Here is a 21,769-nt window from a genome sequence, read left to right as displayed (position 1 = left end):
AACTTATGACACATATATCTTAATGTCGTCTATCATCTGATATCTTCTTCTGCCCCGAACTCTTCTCCCATTCACTATTCTTTCCAGTGTATTCCTCATTAGGCAGTTTCTTCTCAAGCAACCAATTCCTTTTTCTCTTCCTGATCTGTTTCAGCATCATTCTTCCTTCACCCATGTCGGCCTGGGTGACGCAGTCGGTAGTGCTGGCCTTCTGTGTCCGAGGTTGTGGGTTCGATCCCGGCCGAAGTCGATGACATTTTAAGCGTGCTTAGATGCGACTTGCTTATATCAGTAGATTTACAGGCATGTAAAAGAACTCCTGTGGGACAAAATTTCGACACACCGGCGATGCTGATATAACCTCGGCAGTTGCGAGCGTCGTTAAATAAAACCTGATTTAAAAATTTTCTTCTCTTAGTCTTTCCAACACAGCTTAATTTCTTATTCTGTCTGTCATCAAATGCCACACTCCACACAAAGGACTTCACTAGTGTCTTCCTCAGTTATAAATCTTAACGTGTATTATTTTCTGTCAATTTTATTTCTAACATTGTTTATTAATTCATAAGGAAATATATTTTAAGAAAAATTTCATGCCTTCCTGACACAGTGAAAATGCAAAAAAATAGCAAAAATTATTGAATATATATCTAAAAATGCAGGTAATGGCTAAATTGAATATTTTGTAGGCTATCAAATGACCTTTCAAAATACTGTAGCTAGATTTAGCAATAAATTGGTAACTAACTAAATTGGCAATGACATTTATGATCAAATGAAATAGGGAATTCTTTTTTTTTTTTTAGATAAAGTTTCATTATTAAAACAAATTTAACATCTCTAAAAAAGAACTATCAGGTGAGACATCATCAACTTTATAAGTTTTAAACTCGCCTTTTTCTTTACTATTTTTTTTTGTCTCCATACTTTTAATATAAAAATATACCAAAGTTGCTAGAATATTCTTTTTTCTCCTCTATCGTATCTTCAGTTCTTCGTTTTTCATATTCCTTCCATTTCGTGCTTTTTCATTCCGCCTGCTCTTATCAATACCAATACCACAAACATTACCGTTATCACCTTCTCCTTCTTCATCTCCTTGTTCTTTTCGTTGTGCTGCCCCATATTCATGTAGTGCTACGTCCATGGACCCGAAACAATTTTGTGCCCCTAACCAACGAACTTGTGCCAATCTTAGACATTAGCGAACTGTACGATATTACGATACAGATTGAGAAGTGCTTTGTACAAAATCGAGAAAAAGTTTGGGGGGGGGGGAAACAGCAGAGCAGAGCACTTCACAAACTTGTATTGTACAACATTTTCTGCACGATCATATTTTTAAAATTGCAAGTACAATATATTTTGAATTGAAAATTTAGAGCAGTATTATTCAGAAGCCTTCTCAAAACTGCACTGTAATGGCAGCTAAGTAACAATAAGTGGACTGTAATGGGATTATTTCAGTATAGTTCTATGTTATGAAGAATGGATTCTCTAGCAACAGGTTTCTGGGAATCTAACTTTCAAGATCTAACAACATGATCGTGCAAAAAAGAAAATAACGCGTAACAACAATTTAACATACTACTATCTAAAGCAGACATTTGCGAAGTAGGAAAATATCTAAAATTAAGTTTCAATTCTATTTTTTTTTTTTTCAAAATTTTCCCACCCTTACGAATTTGCCGTCCTGTGACCCATTTAAATGATGAGGAGAAGTAAATGACAGGAGATCGAGGACTGTGACAAGGTTAGTACAGATGTTGCTATTGTCTTCTCATATCTGGGCACAGTTTGTGCCGCTAACGAAATTAATACGTGAAAATAGTATTTTGGGTGCACATACATGTAATAGTGGTGGAAATGTAGCTCTTTTGAGTTCACTACTTCTTCTCTTGTTTATTTTATTTTATGACCCGTAGTCAGTTCCTCTTTTCTCATCAATGTTTGTTCCCCACTCAGAATAAAATGTCTGAATTGAACTGACTTCATAGTCCAGGATGATAGATATGCAGTAGATTTCTTTTACAATCTGCACCATTGATATGAATGTGAATTGTAAAGAAATTACTTAAGGCTTTTAGAAAACTCAAAAGTTCATTGCCACCCTCACATAAGCTGCCTTCGGTCCTTATCCTGAGCAAGATTAATTCAATCTCTACTATCATATCCCACCTCGTCTACACCTGTGGAGTAACGGTTAGCGCGTCTAGCCGCGAAACCAGGTGGCCTGGGTTCAATTCCCGGTCGGGACAAGTTACCTGGTTGAGGTTTTTTCCGGGGTTTTCCTTCAACCCAATATGAGCAAATGCTGGGTAACTTTCGGTGTTGGACCCCGGAGTCATTTCACCGGCATTCATCTCATTCAGACGCTAAATAACCTAAGCTGTTGATAAAGCGTCGTAAAATAACCTACTATCCCACCTTTCTCAAATCCATGTCAGTATTATCCTCCCATCTATGTCTCGGTGTCCACAAAGATCTTTTTTCCTCCGGCCTCCCAATTAACACTTTATATGCATTTCTGGATTTGCCCATACATGCTACATGCCCTGCCCATCTCAAACGTCTGATTTAATGTTCCTAATTATGTCCTAATGCATGCAGTTTTGCGTTGTGTAACTTTCTCCATTCTTCTGTAACTTCATCCCTCTTAGCCCCAAATATTTTCTGAGCTCCTTATTCTCAAACACTTTTAACCTCTGTTCTCCTCTCAGAGTGAGAGTCCAAGTTTCACAACCATACAGAACCAGTAACATAACTGTTTTATAAATTGTAACCAGCTTTTTTGAGAGCAGACTGGATGATAAAAACTGCTAAACTCCCCTCCCCAAGTGTAATTTATATTTGTTACTGTTGCTTCAAGATATTTGAATTTTTCCACCTCTTCAAAAGATAATTTTCCAACGTTTATATTTTGTACAATGTTCAGCGGGGATATTGGAAAATGCTGCGAGAGAATCACAGCAGTGCTTTCTTTGTGCGTGATATATTTAAACTGTTTTTAATTGTAGGGATTTGAATTCCATTCTTCCGCATAGAAAACTGAATGCATTTGTTGTTCACGAACATAAGACTCATGAATATTGTTGTTGTTTTTTTTTCAGGTATTTCACCTGAATGACAGCCATCAGCAGTTGATGGTCCATTGGGCAGGTGAAGGGTCAGATGTCATCCTATGCCTAGCCCGGGACTCTCCTAGAGGTGGCGTGATTGCGCCTAGCCGCCCATCAGCAGTTTATATTTCATATGACTATGGGAACACGTTCATCAACAAAACCGATGACTTCAAGCTAGAAGGAAAAGCTATTCCATATGCTTTCTTAGATAAATTCTTTATCCATCCCAAGTACAATTCACATGTAAGTAGAATAGAAGTTATTATTTTTTTAGTGATACTAACAGATAATTTTAAATTATACAAATGAGTTATAAGTGCAAATTTTTATATCGTGGGAAAACTTAAAAAAAAAAGAAGTGCATCTTCTGAGAGTTTTCGTTGTCGTTCATTATGCAATGTGTCAAGAGAATGAATATGGAATTGAAGATAATGTTGCGAAATAAAATGAAAAAATAATAATATTAGTATTAATATTAGTATTAGTATTTATTTATTTAACCTGGTAGAGATAAGTCTGTCAGGCCATCTCTGCCCCTCTACCAGGAGATTCCAACTATAATATGAAGAATAAAATTACAATTAATATTAAATTTACAATTGCAATAAAAATTAAAGTACAATAAGATTACCTGATTAATGGAAGCTAGACATATTATCATAGAAGTTAAGAACAAAGAATATTTTTGTATTTACTGAATTACAAATTAAACCTAGAATAACAAAATTCTATAGTGATGAAATTACCGGATATTGAAATATTTTGTGATAGATTAAGAGAACTATTTACAATATGGGTGTTAATACTGGAAAATATAACAGAGACTGTAGACAGTTATACAATCCGTCAATATTATTGTTGGATGGCGAAAATGATGCATCTAAGCAGTTTTTTTTTTAGATGTTACCTGCATGCAACCCTGTATTTAAATAGTGCTACACCCATGGGCCTGAAAAAATGTTGCGCTTCCCACCAAAGCATATCTTAGATATTCGGCATTCAGACTGGAAAGAAGAAAAAATTGGCATGTAACAAAAATGTAACATATGCTACTATGCAGGCATTTGTGAAGTAGAAAAAAATTGCAACCAAAACATATTGAAGGACGGCAACTTTGAAGTCAGAGTAGGAATATTGTCTTTAACCGAGTATCAAGCTGGTTGCAGTATGTCGAAAATTCAGGATAGAAACACTAAACACATACTGATCACCACAAACAATATAACTCAATAGTAGCAACAAAATTAATCATTGAGACAATAAGGAATCTCAGTGGGTGAATGGTTTCCTTCTTTGAGAATATGATTAATGTGTTAACTAAGTTCATTTTCACAGTTAGATCATTTCCTATAGCTAGTATAACCAGATGACTTAAACACTCCTGAGTCTGACAGGCTCGGTTTTTTCTCAAAATTTTGCCACCCCTAGAAATTTGCCATCCTGGGTCGAGCCTATGTGTAAATACGGACTTGGCTGCATAGTTTTTATTTTAATTTTGTTAAAAGACAGTAATGGTAAAATTTATTCATGAGTAACCATAATAACTAGAGCTATGAAAAGGGAGCAGTTAAAGCTAGTGATGGTACCGAGTATAGCTGCGGTGGGTGGAATGGGGTGAATTTCTCCTACAACTTGACGTAAACAGTGGTACAGTCTGCTTACATCAAGTTGTAGGGGAAATTCACCCCATTCCACCTGTCGCAGCTATACTCAGTACCATCATTCATTCATTCATTCATTCATTTATTTTATTCCATAGATCTTACATGAGCAATGAAGCTTTAAGATGTGGAACATGTCAACATTTTACAATATTACAATTACAATTTTTACAAATTTTTATAGTTTTACAATTTAGTAATTTTATACAATTTTTACAATTTTGTACAATTTTTTTTTTTCATTTTTTTTTTTACATTTTGGCGAGATGTAGTGAGATGAGATGAGGTCCGAGGATTCGCCAAAATATTACCCGGCATTTGCCTTTTCGGTGGGGGAAACCTCGGAAAAACCCAACCAGGTAATCAAATCAAAGGGGGTAATCAAATCAAAGGGGTTGATGCCAAGGACTCGCCATAGACCATCCGGCTTCAGTCCCACGGCTGGGGAAAACCTCCGAAGAAACCAAAGTCCAAAGGGGGATCCAACCCAAGCCCGAACGCAGCTCCGGATCAGCAGCCCAGCGAGTCTGCCGACTGAGCTACATCGATGGCTCTACTAAAAGTATACAATACATAGCCAATCAGATTATTAAATTTACAAACGCAAACGATCATTCATAAGTTGAGCTATATTATAATACAAAACAATTTAATTAAATTTAAGGCATAAACAATTCAACCAGTTGTGATATACAGAAATTGATAATACATATCATGCAAACTACTTCAAATTACAAACACAAACAATTTATCAGTAGAGCTATATAGATTACTATTCAATTTAAAGCATATACAATTCATCGGCCAAAACTATACAATTATATACAATACAAAGTAGCATACTTTCATTAAGCTATACAAATTTGTGCAATTAATATCAAGTAGATTAATTCAATTTATAATCATAAACAATTCATCAGTTGAGCTATACATATTACCATTCAATTTACAGTAGGTCTATATACAATTCATCAGTAGAGCTACACAGACTAGTAATCATTTTAAGAACATATACAATTCATCAGCCAAACTATACAAACATATACAATCAAATTAGTTCAATTTGCAAACTTATTTTCGTTAAGCTATACAATTCATATGAAGTAGATTTATTCAATTTATAAGCTTAAACAATTAATCAGTTGACCTATACAGTATACTATTCAATTTACAGTACATACAATTCATCAGTTATGCTAAACAAAAAATACAATACATAGCAAACAGATTAAGTCAATATAAAAACATATTTTAGTTGAGCTATATAAAATTGTACATGTCATTTAAGTAGAATAATTCAATTCACAAGCATAAACAATTCATCAATTGTGTAGAAGGTATGAGTATGTAGAAATTTGGTTAATCCTTTTCTGAACCTTTTCTCGTTGTTCTTCAAATCTTTAAGATAATTAGGCAGTGCATTGAAGACTGTTATACATGAAGAGCGAACTCCTTTTTTAAAACAGCTTAGACTAACAGAGGGTAGATGAAGATCTGATTTATGTCTTGTATTAAAATGATGAATGTCTTGATTAGTACTGAATTTATCTTGGTTCTTAATATACAGCATCATTAGGGAAAGAATGTATTCACAAGGTAAGTCAAGATTTCTAAGTTTCGGAAAATATTTTTACATGAGGTCCTTTTATGCACACCGGCCATTATTCTTATAGCTTTCTTTTGTAAAACAAAAACGTGTTTAGCTTCAGACGAGTTACCCCAGAATATTAATCCATATTTCATTACAGAGTGAAAATATGCAAAGTATGACATTTTAAGTAAGTTTATATCACCAATAGTAGATAAGGATCTTAATGCATAACAGGCAGAGCTCAATTTACGAGTAATACATTCTATATGCGTTTTCCAGTTCAAGTGATTGTCCAATTCTAAACCAAAAAACTTTGTGCTTATAGATTCTTTGAGATGAGATCCATTTAATCGAATACTGTAGGAAACCTGAGCATTATTGTGTACTAAATTTGACTGCACTGGTTTTATCAACATTAAGTGCTAGTTTATTTGCATGGAACCATTCATTCATTAGATTCAGCACTGTATTAGAAGTGTTTATAAAATGATCGTATTGTTTGCTTGAAATAATTACACTTGTATCATCTGCAAATAAAATTACATGGGATGAATTGTTTATGGTCAAGGCTAAATCATTAATATAAACTAGACACAACAATGGACCTAAAATTGACCCCTGCGGAACACCATGTTTAATATTTCTAAATTCTGAATAAGTAACTTTATGACTATTTGGTACATTTATTTCTACTTTTTGTTTTCTATTTGATAAGTACGATGTAAACCAACCCAACATCTCATCTTTAATACCATAAAACTTCAATTTTTTTACTAATATACTATGGTCTACACAATCAAATGCTTTAGCCAAGTCACAAAAAATCCCACCTACATGTAGTTTCGAATTTAATGAATTTAGTATTTCATCCACCAAACTAAAAGCAGCATTCTCTGTCGATTTTTGTTTTCTAAATCCAAACTGTTCTAAAACTAATATATTGTTGGACTCCAGGTAATGATATAATCTATTATACATAACTTTCTCAAACACTTTTGAAAATGTTGTTAATAATGATATGGGTCTGTAATTAGCAATAGTACATTTATCTCCCTTTTTGTATATTGGTTTTACTATTGAATATTTGAGTCTTTCTGGAAAAATACCACATTGCATTGACAAATTGCATAGATAGCTTAACGGAGGGGATAATATTTCAGAACAAGCTTTCAGAACTTTACTTTACTAGCTTTAACTGCTCACTTTTCATAGCTTTAATAATAACATTAATTTTTTTATGCTCGACCATGCCGAAATGTAGTAATTATACACCTGGTAGCAGCCCTTTAATGGACCTCATTAAAGTACACCTATTCATTAAAGTTCAGGTGTTCCACCAATCAGAAAACACCATTGTAGCAATATGAAAGCGCAAGTATTGATTATTCTTGGATATGCAATCGAAAGACAACTAGCGAAATGTCACGGAGGCTGGAAATCCAATACTGTCACAGAAGGTTATGTTCTGTTACTATAATAATTAGCGTTAATTGTAAATAATATTCAAATAAATTCAATTTGTCATCTCGTTTTTCAATGTCTAAATCAATTTCAAGGTTATATCAAGATTAATGTTTATTTTACTCTCTAGATTATATCAAGGTCAATGACATTTGTTTCTCGGAAAAAATCCATACTTTCGCGTCTGCGCACATCTCACAATTTACGAGATATTGCACAAGGTCAGGTCCACTCCTCAGTCAGATAAGAATAACATGAATACTTATGAATAATTTCAAGTTAGAAATATGGTCGAGCATAAAAAGTTGTATGAAACTTGCCTATAATGGTAATTAAGACGCTCGTATGAAAATTATGAAACTCGCTTGCACTCGTTTCATAAACATATCGCGTCTTAATTACTACCATTATAGGCTCGTTGCATAATGTACAAATGTTAGATTTTTATTGAACCTGTTAATAAACTTTCTACTTTGCCAAATATGTCAGTTTCCTTACCTTTAAATTAAATAAAGTCTTCTGCAGTGAATGAAGAAGACTGTATTTTTGATCTGTAGTGTCTAGAATTAGCTGTGTACGGTGCCTAAATTTTGAATGTAAAGTTAACTTAAGCCGGGTTCCCACATTGTGTTTTTCCTTGCTGGCCAGCAAGCTTGATGCTGTGATGGTATGCTGCTGGTTCCCATGTTTGTTGGATACTGTTCATATATAGCTGGCTCTTTTCACAGTTGAGATTGTAAAATCATATGCTCTTTCATCTGTTGCCAACACTTATGATGATGATAATGATGATGATGAAGAAGAAACTAAAACCATAAGTGGAAAACAACTGAAGTTCTACATTAACAGTAGTAAATTCTGTACGTAATAAAGTAATTAAACCAGAAGTGTAAAGCAGCTAAAGCCCAATATTTAACTGCTGTATTCTTAGAAACAGATTTAGTTGGAAAACAACATACTTGATAACATTGTCCCAGCATACAAGCCATCACGAAAAAAGCAAGAAACCTTATCTCGAAATCCAGCATGGTAGTTTAGCAAAGCAGCCAGCAATGGACATGCTTCCAGCATGCTAGCATGCAGAACTGCCATGAGCGCTCCCAACATGCAATCCATCATAGAAAAATGCACGTGGGAATCCGACTTTACTCTCCTCTGACAATAATTAAATAATATTTACCTAATTGATTTTGTCTATAAATTCATAAACTTTTGTATTCAAATGATTAAGAAATTGAATTTTTTTTCAGTTCGTGTTTACAGATCCACAAAATCAAGTGATTTTTGTAACTAGAAATTATGGCAAAAATATTACAAAGATCGAGGTTGGATTCTCCCCAACAGAGGTCACTTTCCATGAAGATGAATCCATGACCTTCCTTGTGTACGAGAAACAGACAAAACGGGTAAGTTTTGATTTACTTTCTGTGAGAATTCCATACGAAATTCACATCACGTTGTGTTATATTTATTTGTAAATTCATGTAATAAATTATTATATTAGTTTCTTTGATTTGAGGGTCAGGTGGTTAAGTCTAACATCAGTGCAGAATGTTTCTTCTGATTGGGATGGAATAATAGTGCTCTCATTTTACGAGGAAACTAGATTACAGCAGAACCCTGGCTTACACTTTCTTGTGTTGTGCTTGCACCAGCAGGAAGTGTGTTCCGTTACTAGTGGCAAATAAAGACATTTAGCAACTACAGAATAAAATAAATCCACGAATTTAAATTATTAAAAAAAAAATACATTTTGAGAAGAATTGTAAAGAAAACACGAAGAGATAGAGTAAGAAATGAAAGGATAAGAGAAGATTTAAGAATACAATCAATCCAAAAGACAATAGAAGATAAACACGTTAAAAGGATGGATGTAGATAGGAAAGTACGCCAGTTCATGGAAGCTAGACCCATAGGAAGAAATCCAGTAGGAAGACCAAGGGCAGCATGGGAAGAAGAAATAAAATGAATAGCATCTAAGAGAGGAAAGACATGGAACCAGTTAAATAGACTGAGAAGATAGAGTGCAATATAGTAGATGGATCCGAGGAAATCCCCTAACACTACGATAGTGGTATACTAGGGAAGTTGAAGAAGATTAAAAATACATGTATACAGATTTATTATTCACCGTTTATTTCAGATACTGTTGAAAATGACCTCCTTCCGCAGTAAAACATGCCTCACATCATTTAAATAAATTATGTGCCACTCTCTGTAATTCTGCTTCGGTAATAGACTGTATTGCACATGTTATTTCGACCTTCAGTTCTTCTATAGTATGGGGATTATTTCGGTAAACTTTGCCCTTTAGATGTCCCTAAGATAATAATCACAGTAAGTTAAGTCGACTGATCTAGGGGGCCATAAACCTGTATTAATTATCTGGTCATTAAAAAGTGGATGTAAAGTGTCTATAGAATTATGAGCAGTATGCGTTGTGACACCATCCTGTTGAAAATATCTATAATCCTTTCCTTCCTGTATCAGTTCATTAAGAAATGGAAACTCAACATTGTTCTCACATAAACATCTAAATTCACGTGGTCTTCGAAAAATACAGGCCCAATTATCTGCTGCACGCTTAATGCACACCATACCCCTATTTTAATGGGGTGCAGTGGCATTTCGTGTAAAATAATACGGGTTCTCAGTATACCACATTTGCAAATTTTGAGAATTTACATGTCCACAAAGATGGAACAATGTCTCGTCAGACATAAACATGAACTGTGGATCCAAATTTTCACGAAACCATTATTACAGAACTTTATTCTTGCACAGAAATCTGTCTGATGAATTTCCTGCACAAACCTTTATTTATGTGGTCGAAATTTCAGCAGTCTGGTCACTTTGCAGGCCGACCCCCTCGATATGTTCGTTTCCTGCACTAGATGATTAAGTGATTTTCTGGGACTTCTAACTGCACCCGAATATCCCCAAGTTTATCTTCAGTGTCTTTTCCTCTTCCTCTGATTCTTTCTTCTTTGTTATTTCTGCAAAGCGTACTTAATTAAATCAACAATGACAACGTGCTGTAACTTTCTTTCCTAATATTCCTTTGTGAGTGAGAAAATTTAGACTTTCAAGGAATGCTCACCAAGTGATAATTGATAATGGATTTTCACAACAATTTTTCCCTGCTACATTCCATTTTAAATAAGAAACCTCCCTATGAATTTCTACATCTGGAAAGGGCCTAGTTTTCTAGATATGATTTTTTAAAAAATCTTCAATCCAGAGCTATAATAGCTGCTTGAGATTGAAAGATCTGAAATAGAAGGCACAATAGTTTGAAGGAAGGAAGAGGACAGCTACACCCACTGGCACAAAGAGCGAAACACTTCAATTTGCTTAATTTTTTATATAAAATCTAAGTTAATGCTGTTGGTAACCATATCTACGGAAAATATTTTGGTTACCCACAGTAATTTACCAACTTTTTATCTACGTTTCGTTTAATTAACAACAATTTAGTTGTTTTCTACTTGCAAACATGCAGCCAATTGTATGAATATCAAGTGTTACGTTTTTGTGCTGATCAGTGTACAAATATCTGTGATATCGTCAGTTACAAGACATAAATTACACCAAAATCAAGCAGAAACTAAAGGACAAATTTGAAGACGAACTAAACCGTGTACTGGAAACATTCTTATGTAGAGCATCAAAATAAAAGCCATGAACATAATCGCTACTTGCATTCATATCTGTTCATTTGGAAGCATTAATGGTCACATACGGATGTAGAAAAAGCTAAGTCGTATGACTATGCATAGGTTCTGATACACTAGTGCTTGTTACACTGACATGGGTTATATATTACAACAGTTGAAAATAAAGTAGTTCCATGAGATTCAACCAGTACTCTAGACAAGGAAAGCTTCTTCGAATATGTGGCAACAAAATCAAGGACACCTCCATTCTGAAACTACAGAATTCGCATGCGTCATACAAGACATGAGTCATTCTAAACAAACTATGGAATATACTTCTTAAAAGAATCAATGGACGTTTTATGCAGAGGACGCATCAATAACTCTAACTGAATGTTGTACACTTAGCTTAATAATATAGTAAACATTTTTCTATAAACAGCTTGCAAGGAATTAAGAATTTACTAATGAAGAGATCAGTTAACTTAGTGCATTTCAAATGAAGTAGACATTTTGTTGCAGAACAAAAATAGTACTACAGTATTTCTAATTGTATGCCTTCAAGCCATAACATTCGGTCAATAAAAGCTACAAAAATCAATCAACACATTAAAGTCAACAGTGAGATATTTTTATGCTTCACAATGATTTCAAGCAAAAGAGTCATCCCAAAGTCCAAAATTTCGGCTCTAAAACTGTTGGATTTAAAACATTTTATTTAAATTTTTATAAGGCTTGAATAATATTTAGCTGTTACATTGTTAGAGAATTTGTCCATAATAAGAATTTCACTTTCTAACTAATGTAATTGATATGGTGAATACGGTACTATTTTGTAAGTACTAGCTACATATTACACTAATCAGACTTCAGATGGATACAAACAATAATTATTGTTCTTCCTCTGACACACATCGTCAAGTAATATGTACTGCCTGATAATTCCTTATAATTAACTGCATTTATTGCAAAGAACAGGATGCAATGAGGATCGAACCTATGTTCTCAGATACAATGTGATCCAAACCCACAGTATTTTCTCTTGATAAGCTAACTCAGCTACTTTTGTATCATATTTATCGGTATTTTTGTTATATCACTACAAATTATTCCTTCAGATTACTGGAAAATATTTTCGTTTGATTTAACCTTTGTGTTACCTGTTCAGTAAACCGTAAGTAATAAGCGTAACTGGTTCGTATATCAGATTGTCGTTATCAGCAGTTTGTCACGTGACTGTTGTTAATACTTGTCATGTCGTTTTTCTGGTCACAACTTGAATAACTTTTTCAAGGGCAAAAATTTAGTAAATGTGTTGTTACATGCTATGTTGCAGTCGCATCACTAAATAATTATTTTACAGTTTCGCATGATTTGTATTTTATTAATTATTTCATGTCGTAATGCATCGAAAAAGAGCAGAAATTATAATTGTAAATTTCTAATGACTTGACTTGCCTTTACGGTATTTGCAGTACTTGGACTGAATAATATATTCTTAGGGTGAGAAGTTTTTACGAAGTTATAAAACAAAAATTAACTAGAAATTCTCCCCCCAATCTCCCACAAACATGCTATAGGATTTATTGACATTTATTCACAACAGAATGAGAAATCTACTGAAATTCTTACTGGTACATATACTGTGATTGTAATTTGGAATACAAACTGAATTGAAATGTAAGTTTTAAATGCGGTCATTGAAACCAGTTGCCACGTTACAAGAGATATAGATTGGATTTTCTTCATTGCTGGTAATAAAAGAGAGAAAAAAGAAAGAAAATCACACCATTTCGAAGAGTGACTATCTCCGTCTTCAGGTAATAAAGAGTAGGGTGAGAAAGGGTTCCTAATCCAATATTGTGATTATTTTTTCATCACCAACAATAAGAAAGTCCGAGCTACAGCTCTTTTAAATGATTCACTTTTGCTTTCTCTTTCAGTCAGATCATTTTCCACCTTATGTACCACTGTAATTCCAGAGTTTTCAAACTCATTACATCACAAAGAATAAAAACATTTTCCTTTTTGACACTTTAAACTATATTTTCTTTTGTCACGTTTAGAGAAATTATAAGTAATTGTGTTTTATATAACCTATGTCTTTTTATCATTGTGACTTAACCATAGTTTAATCATTATATATACCTTAGTAAAAAAAGAAGATAGACTTCCAGAAACAGTCTTACACAATAAGAAAGAAGTATCAACGTTGTACTGTTGGTACTTGTAATAAAATTATTGTTGATATTCAGCTTGCGAAACTAACTATATTACATTACGTCTTTGAAATAAATAAACCTAAAAAAATGCCAAAACATATAGAGAATGGTACAGGGGTATGTAATTTGTATTATATGTAAAAGTATTTAATCATCAATTTTAAAATAATATCAAAGATAGGTACATAATTTATACAGATTTATTCTTGCTAAATCAGTAGATAGAAAGAATAGAAAATGTTGTGTTGTTAACTAATGGTGAGTTTTTGGCAGTAAAAGCCATTAATTCTCTTGCTTTCCAATATTTCTCACATACAGTGAGTTTAGAGAAAAGGGTTGGACATCGTTGAAGATGGAATAGAATATGTAAATACATTTAAAAAACCCACGTAACTTACCAGTGTAGTCGAGAATACAGTAATGCCATTGTAAAATAGTTACTTATACTGAGAATACTTTCTTATAATGTTGCCACCAAAATTTACTAGTTTTATATGTAAAAGTTAATGTTCCTTTGGTAATATTTTATTTTGTGATATCGGAATAGTAAATAACTGATATTTTTTCATTGCTGGTGATGAATATAAGAATAAGAGTTAACAACGTTGTTTCAAAGGTTGGCTATTCTATACTAGCAAGCTATACTTCTTGTGAATAATTCACTACTACTTTCTCCCTCATTTAGAACGGTACTGTCACACATGTATGTTGCCTGATTAAGTTTGAGCTAAATATGTTGATTGCAAATTTATGCTAACTTTATACAATTCTGACCACTGTTGTTTAGTAATTTGTCCGAAGACAGGTCTGAACCTCTCAAGTTATACCAATAAGACACCACTTATGAGACAACTAGGCCAGGAGATAATGAGGTAGGGTGGCCAGTTCTTTTCGCCCCTCCATTGCATACATTACTGATTAGCTACATATTACACTAATCATACTTCAGATGTAGCATATACAAACAATTGTTCTTCCTCTGACACATATCGTCAAGTGACTGATAATAGATGTACATATCCAGGGTGCGAATTAAGATTTCTGATGAGGGGATGGGGATAGAATCCTAGATAGAAGATACATACATAAAATTATTATTATCCTCATTCGATACAGCTCAATGCTTGTTCGCACTGAGTTGCTTATCTTACATCTTGATGATGATGATGATGATGATGATGATGATGATGATGATGATGATGATAATAATAATAATAATAATAATAATAATAATAATAATAATAATAATAATTTTCATGAGCAGGCTTAAGATAAGATATGTAATTCCTAAGTTATTGATTGTTGTCAGCTTTCCGGTGATGATAATACATCAATATTATTTTCTTTGCTTACTTTATACTTTATAAAGTACATATACTCGTATGAAAAGAATTATATTTTGTGAGGGGGTTAGAAGTTATCCCTGGCAGGGATGTTAATATGAATTTATGAGGAGGAATAACTTTCCAACAGGGGGAAAAAATCCCCCCCCCCCCCCCGTTAATTCGCACCCTGTACATATCAGCCAGAACCTCAATCAGCCCATGCTGAAGAAATGTTTCATCTGAGTAACAGACATACAATTGATGTGTGTGTTTGTTGCATTGTCAAGTTTTACCTAACCATATCAATTTCAGATTTATGCTAGTATCATAAATTTCTGGCTATTGATACTGAAGAAAAATTTGATTCTGATATTTATAGTTAATAAGAGTGTCATGAAACTTGGTTTTATTTGTACTGAAGTTTGATGTACACCCTTTGACACGGAAATTGATCACTGTTCAGAGACTAAATCCCATCTCGAAATAGTTTGGAAATCAACATGTACACCATGTTTACACGCGTGTGTTTTACATAGAGAGATTCGAAGCCTGTCTTTGAAACGAGAAAAAAGAACTATATCACTAAGCCTTAAAGAGTGCATAGGGAATATGTCATTTCGTGATATACACATATGTCGCTGCTATGACTTGACTTCATCCTTTGATCTTGATGCTTGATATTTCCCCATGTGAATTTTTCGGACCATTTTCCATGCCGAAGGTTGTACATCAATGTCATATGTGAAATATATCGTGTTAAAAGAACTGTGTTGTTAGAAAAGATATCAGGAGTCAGCAGAAAATAGCAGACAATTTAGATAAATATTTATTATTTGAATTGTTTAATAAGTTTTAACTTGAACCTCAGAGATGAAGAGTAAGTTTAAATATATTAAAACTGTATAAATTTGGTTCGAATATTTGTTGCACTGGTGATTTAGATAACAGATAACGACACAAAAGGTGTGCTGAACAGGGGTCATTGACCAGCTCTGTCTACTGAATTGTGCAATGTAGGCTATAGACCTCTAAAAAAAGTCAGTTTTCCTGCCAGTCTCTGTTGTTATTTTATCTATTTTTTTTTTTCTTTCAGAATTGCATGGTAGTATTGCCATTGTCTGATGGAAGATAATTATATCTTAATTGTGGATATACTTGGGTAATTCATTATGTGATTTTTATGTGATAGCTCTGGCTGACACGAGACTATGGCCGAACTTTCAGCGTAGTACAAGAGTATGTGAAAGCATTCTTCTGGTCCAACTCTGGCAGTGATGGAAGTCCAAGGATCTTGTACATTGAACGCGAGGAGCCCACTGGAAAATCAACTGTCTTGGCTTCTTCTTCCTTGTATGAGGGACGAAATTTCACAGTTCTTATTCGCGAAGTTGAAGATTTCCAAGTTCGAGATGACTTTATGTTTGCTACAAAGAGAGTTGATGGGGTGAGCATTAATACTTATATGTATTGTCATCGTCGTCACCGCCACCGCCACCACCACCAGTTACATTCATGACCTTTGTATTCAAAGGGAATTGCCTGAATCTGACATATGAAATGCACTTTTGGTGAGATGACTGCTAGTAAATTGGGAATGTTAAGCCCTGCTCCCACTTAGCAGAATCAAACTGAAAAGTCTGCTGCCGCTCACATCAAGTGGAATCGAACCAAGTACTTTTGTGTTTTGTCATACAAAAGAGAATAATTCTACACAATATTTATTAATTTTTCTTCGTTCATATTAGATTATGATTTTTGTATGCGTAATATTTCAGCAATAACTTGCAATAGTAAACAAATTAAGCCGCCAAGAATGGATGTAGTTCATTTGTTTTTCACGAAGGCTTCACGAGAACTTAGATCATACCCAAAACAAGAAATTCTATTCCAGCAGTGGAATAAATATTCTAGCTCATGAATTCTGTTCTGTTTGATTCGATGCACTGCCTTCTGCTATCTTCCATTTAAATACATTGTGAAGAGAAATTCTGTTCGATTCGATTCCGCTAAGTGCTTCTGCGTTGATGGATGTCCAAATCACTTTAGATCTAATGTGCTACTATTAGAGCCCAAATTCTCTGTGCCATGTGTAATTCATAGCTACTTATTTTATAAATTTTCATTTTAGTGGTAGATTATCATCATTATCTTCATAACATCCTTTTATTTTAATCTGTATACTATAAAGTGAAGATGATGATGTTTCGAGGAAATATTTCTCTTAAAATTCTGCCAATCTCGGTAGAATTCATTCCAGGAGAGTTACCAGAGCAGTCAAAAATATAATTTTAGTATGTTACCGATTTTGCTGTATGATGAGAAATTTCCATGTCATTTAACAGTTGAACACTTTGTATGCTTTTCCTGAAAATCCGTTTTTAATTTGAAATATTGGCCTAAGTTTGAGGGCATTAATATATTGTCACTGATAAAGTGACTATAATAGCATTAACAGAGACCTTTGTTTTTTGGTGGATTGTCCAATAGAAATTGACTTACATGTGTTGATTAAGATGAACTTTGTTGACAGCATCCCTTGGACTTATACATTTCGTATAAGCGAGGAAGCTTCATGCGAGCCCAGTTTCAAACAGAATTGGACCGACGAGCATATCACGTGGCAGATGTGAGTGATGGCCAAGTAATGGTGGTTGTGAGTCACACAGATATGCTTGCTAACCTCTATGTGTCCCAGTTCATGGATTCTTCAAGCATTCAGTTCATCCTGTCTCTGGAACGAATCTTCTGCTATTTCCCTAACTCTTCTTGGTATGACACGTGGCTCAAGTAAGTTTTACAGTAATATACTGTTTATTTGATAACTATTTAACATTGTAACAGTTACAGCTTCAAACGCGATTGAAGGCAATAATAATTTAGGAGTAATAGAAGTACATTGTAAAAGTTTTTTTGAAAGAAAATTCTAGAATCCTTTGGCATGTTAATACTTTTTCCTAGGAAGAAAAAGAGAAGATAACAGACTAAACAACATGTCCCCCATATGAAATTAGTCTTTAATTTCATACTTATTTGCCTATGGTCGAGTGATTATTTCCAACTTAGAAAACTATGTACCAGTGGTGGTTCGTGGTGTAATGTATAAGTTGTTGCAGCAAATTTACTTGTGAAGTATTATTCTTCACTTCTGTGCAGTGAGCCCCTGGTAAGCACAGATTCAGTTTGCAGTGTAAGCAATAATCAGCTTGTCCATCTTCCACTAAAACGTGATGAAGAATAATTTTATTACAGTATAACCCCATTAATATGCTCGTCAAGGAACTGCGTTATATACGAGACAGTGCTGTAGTCGGGAAATGATTTATGATGTGGGGAAAACAATTTAGACACCACTTCATAGGAAAACATATTATATTTTGCATTAGTTACAGTGTGAAATGCAAATAAGAGCTAATTTCATGTGAAAAAATCTTTGATTGTTGTTTGCCATGTGTTTGTACTGATGCTGCTTTTATGCAAGTCAGGTAACTACAAATAACTTCACTTGATATATTGCTAGGAGCAACACTAATGTATTTTTCACTTATAGACAGAGATTTCCGCTTTTGGACTATCAGCTTACTGCACACTCCACAGAATTCAAAAGATGACTAAATTTTACAGAAAGGACAGGAATGTATTGACAGGGAAACTTTTGAATGTTGAAGTCCTTTTATATAAAGGAAAGTACCGGTAAATACAACTTCCAACAGTGCTGACCAGGGGTTTTTTTCAGGTAGAGGGTGAAATTGATTTTTTGCACTCGTGACCCTCGGTACAGTCACAGCAACATATTTCTTCACCGTACTTTTAAAACATTACAAGTTTTGCAATCTATAGAGAATTTTTTACTCATTTTCGATCCGAAAAAAGTGCTACAAGCAGGATTTTGAAGCTTTACACAAGAGGGTAAAATTATGCAGAATTATATATGAAATGTCCAGAAACTGTATAAAAAGAGCGTAATGAATAGGATAGCATTATAAGCAGGAGCATATTAACGAGGTTTTACTGTACTTTCGTTGAATAAAACAATTAAGGTACAATATTAACCACCATTTCCCCTTTGTATTGGATGCAAGTAAATACACACAATGGTGTAATCATAGTATTATATTATGTAGGCCTTCATTTTGAATCGATTTTCCTCCCCTCCCACTATTAAGGGAGAATGGATATATAATAAGAATAAAATTATAATATAAAAATATTGTAGAGATTTAATTTCCCAATATATTTATTTTGTACTTCATTTTCAGCGACGTAGTGGACGAATCATTTGCTGATCTCACCAAGGTTCAAGGATTGCGTGGAATTTATATTGCATCTCAGATACAGTTGCCAACAGGAGCAAGTCACGTTGGCCCTCAGTACTTCAAAACTCTCATTACATTTGACCGAGGTGGAGAATGGAGGCCCCTAGAAGCCCCCTTATTTGATGATGAAGGCCAGCGCATTACATGTCGAAAGGTAAACTTGTTTACTTATGGTGTGTGAGTTATTTTCACTCTTTATCTTCAGTATTTACTATTTTCTGAACGAAAATCTTTGCAGATAAATACTGTTTGTACATTGTTTCTGAAGGATTTATTATTTTATAACAGTATTAGAAAATGTACATACATACATGACATCTAAGAACACATTTGATTAAGCTATTAATTGTTAAATTACAGTGTAAATCAGTATACTATACTTACAAGATGTAGTTGTTGACTCAGTGTTTCTTTGACCTCTGAATTTCTTGGATAATTTAATTGGTAACAGAATAAGTAACTTAAGTATGATTTGAGACTTGTTAAACTTGTGTGAGATTTTGAGTTTTTTATAGTATGGAGTGTCCCATAAGTCAGTTGACATTAGCAGGTATGTTGTTAATGAATGAGTGGTTACTATTAAAAAGCTCCTGTAGAATTGGTTCAGTGAACAGGTGTATAAATGACTAGAAAGTTAGATAGTCGTGTTTTTTTGTACTTCAGAATTGATGGAAACCATGACGCAGTTACAGTGATGCTGTTGAGTTATTTGTGGAATATTTTCCAAACACCGTAACTTCATCTTGGCAGTGTATTCGCAAGTTGAATAAAAGATTTTTGAACAAACTGGATTGGTAGCAAATCTTCCTTGTTCGGGTAGGCTTGTATGTGCTACTACACAATCGTTTATACAGTCATCTACAAAATCAACATGAAAGCTCCCTGTAAGTATGATATCCTGCAACAAGCTTACAAAGGATGCAGAAAAAGTTCAAATTGAGGCCATATAGGCTTACTTTACTTCAACTTTACTTCAAGGCCCAAATGAAAATAAACCTGATAGGCGTATAGAAATCTGTTAGTAGTAAATAATTCGACATGAAGGTGATGCCAATTTTTTTTATAAAACCATTCTGTAGACTGACAAAGTAACTTATAAGTTAAATGGAAAACAGCAGGCACAACTGTGTCTACTGCGATTTTTAAAATCCACATTTGATGATGCAAACAAAACTTTTGCTGGTGGACTTTTTTTTGCTGAACTGTTAACTCTGGAAGAAGTTACTTTGAAATACTGATGAAGTGATGCTAGAACTGGAAAAGTTAATATATGGCAACAAGATGGTGCACCCTCTCACTATGTACTGATTTTGAGGACCTTTTTGAATGAAATATTTGACGAATGGATTGGTAGATGTACCATTAAATGGCCTCCTCATTCGCCAGTTCCTGCCCCAATAGACTTTTCATTATGGGGAATGCTAAAAGGTAGGGCTCCTTCAGTAAAAATTAGTGATGTGGAACTTCAGAGAAATCTATTAAATCTGAACTGGAAAATCTACACTTTCTGAACATTTGTTGTTGTTGTTGTTTTCTAATGCCAGGCATTTGACAATAAAGTCATTTGACCTCTTGCACTCCAATATTTTTTAAAGATATTATCATGGCCAGCCACTGAAGCACATATTTTGAGGTGTTCCGAATCCATTTCTTGGTTAGAGTTGCACAATGGGCAGTTAGGGGACTGATTTATTCCAATTCTATGCAGGTGTTTGGCCAAACAGTCATGGCCTGTTGCCAATCTAAATGCAGCTACAGACGATTTTCGTGGTAAATCGGGAATTAACTGTGGATTATGATGCAGAGAGTTCCATTTTTTCCCTTGAGATTGTGTTATCAAATTTTGTTTGTTGAAGTCTAAGTATGTAGATTTAATAAATCTTTTCACATTTCATATCTTCTGAACATTTGTGATATGATTTATGTTTCTGTATTGAATAGATGCCATCTTTGCATTATAAAGGAAGGAGAGCACTTCGAGGATGTAATGTAGGTTAGTAAGTAATATGTTACTACAGCGCTTTTGTAATGAATGTTCCTTGTACGGTTTTACATTTGTATGATAAATGAAACCTGTTTACAATAATAGCTTAATGAATTTTTGTCAACTGATTTATGGGGTCGCTCTGTATTATAGATTCAGAAACATTTCGGAGCTACATACTGGCTCCGTCATAAGGTAAGACAAGGTAAAGAGAAACCCATCTGTTGGATTTGTTACCAAGGAGGATCCTGAAGAATAGCTCTTGGTAATGGATCATGACAAATAGGTTCGCCTTACCTTGTTTTTCCTGGTGAGGGAGTTGACATGTAACTCTAAAATGTTGGAGGTTTCTGCATTTATGACCCAGTGTGAAAACTAAAAAATTTCGTACCGTAGTTTAATTATTAATTATTATCTATTTTTATGTGCTAAGA

At 34.0% G+C, this 21,769-nt stretch overlaps 1 protein-coding gene across 2 annotated transcripts in view; it reads left to right on the top strand.

The window, feature by feature from the left end:
- The window catches only part of LOC138696558 (sortilin-related receptor-like), a 104,085-nt gene that overhangs the window by 13,379 nt on the left and 68,937 nt on the right, over positions 1-21,769 (top strand). For both annotated transcript variants that reach the window (XM_069821660.1, XM_069821659.1), the window contains exons 2-6: positions 3,111-3,365; positions 9,086-9,241; positions 16,228-16,482; positions 17,569-17,825; positions 19,295-19,505. In XM_069821660.1, coding sequence (XP_069677761.1) covers positions 3,111-3,365; positions 9,086-9,241; positions 16,228-16,482; positions 17,569-17,825; positions 19,295-19,505 — 1,134 coding nt within the window. The remainder of the gene's footprint in view (positions 1-3,110; positions 3,366-9,085; positions 9,242-16,227; positions 16,483-17,568; positions 17,826-19,294; positions 19,506-21,769) is intronic.

Source organism: Periplaneta americana, chromosome 3, assembly GCF_040183065.1.
Source record: "Periplaneta americana isolate PAMFEO1 chromosome 3, P.americana_PAMFEO1_priV1, whole genome shotgun sequence".
Classification (NCBI taxonomy): domain Eukaryota; kingdom Metazoa; phylum Arthropoda; class Insecta; order Blattodea; family Blattidae; genus Periplaneta; species Periplaneta americana.
Note: the sequence above shows the minus strand (reverse complement) of the source record. Positions and strands in the feature narration are given on the sequence as shown.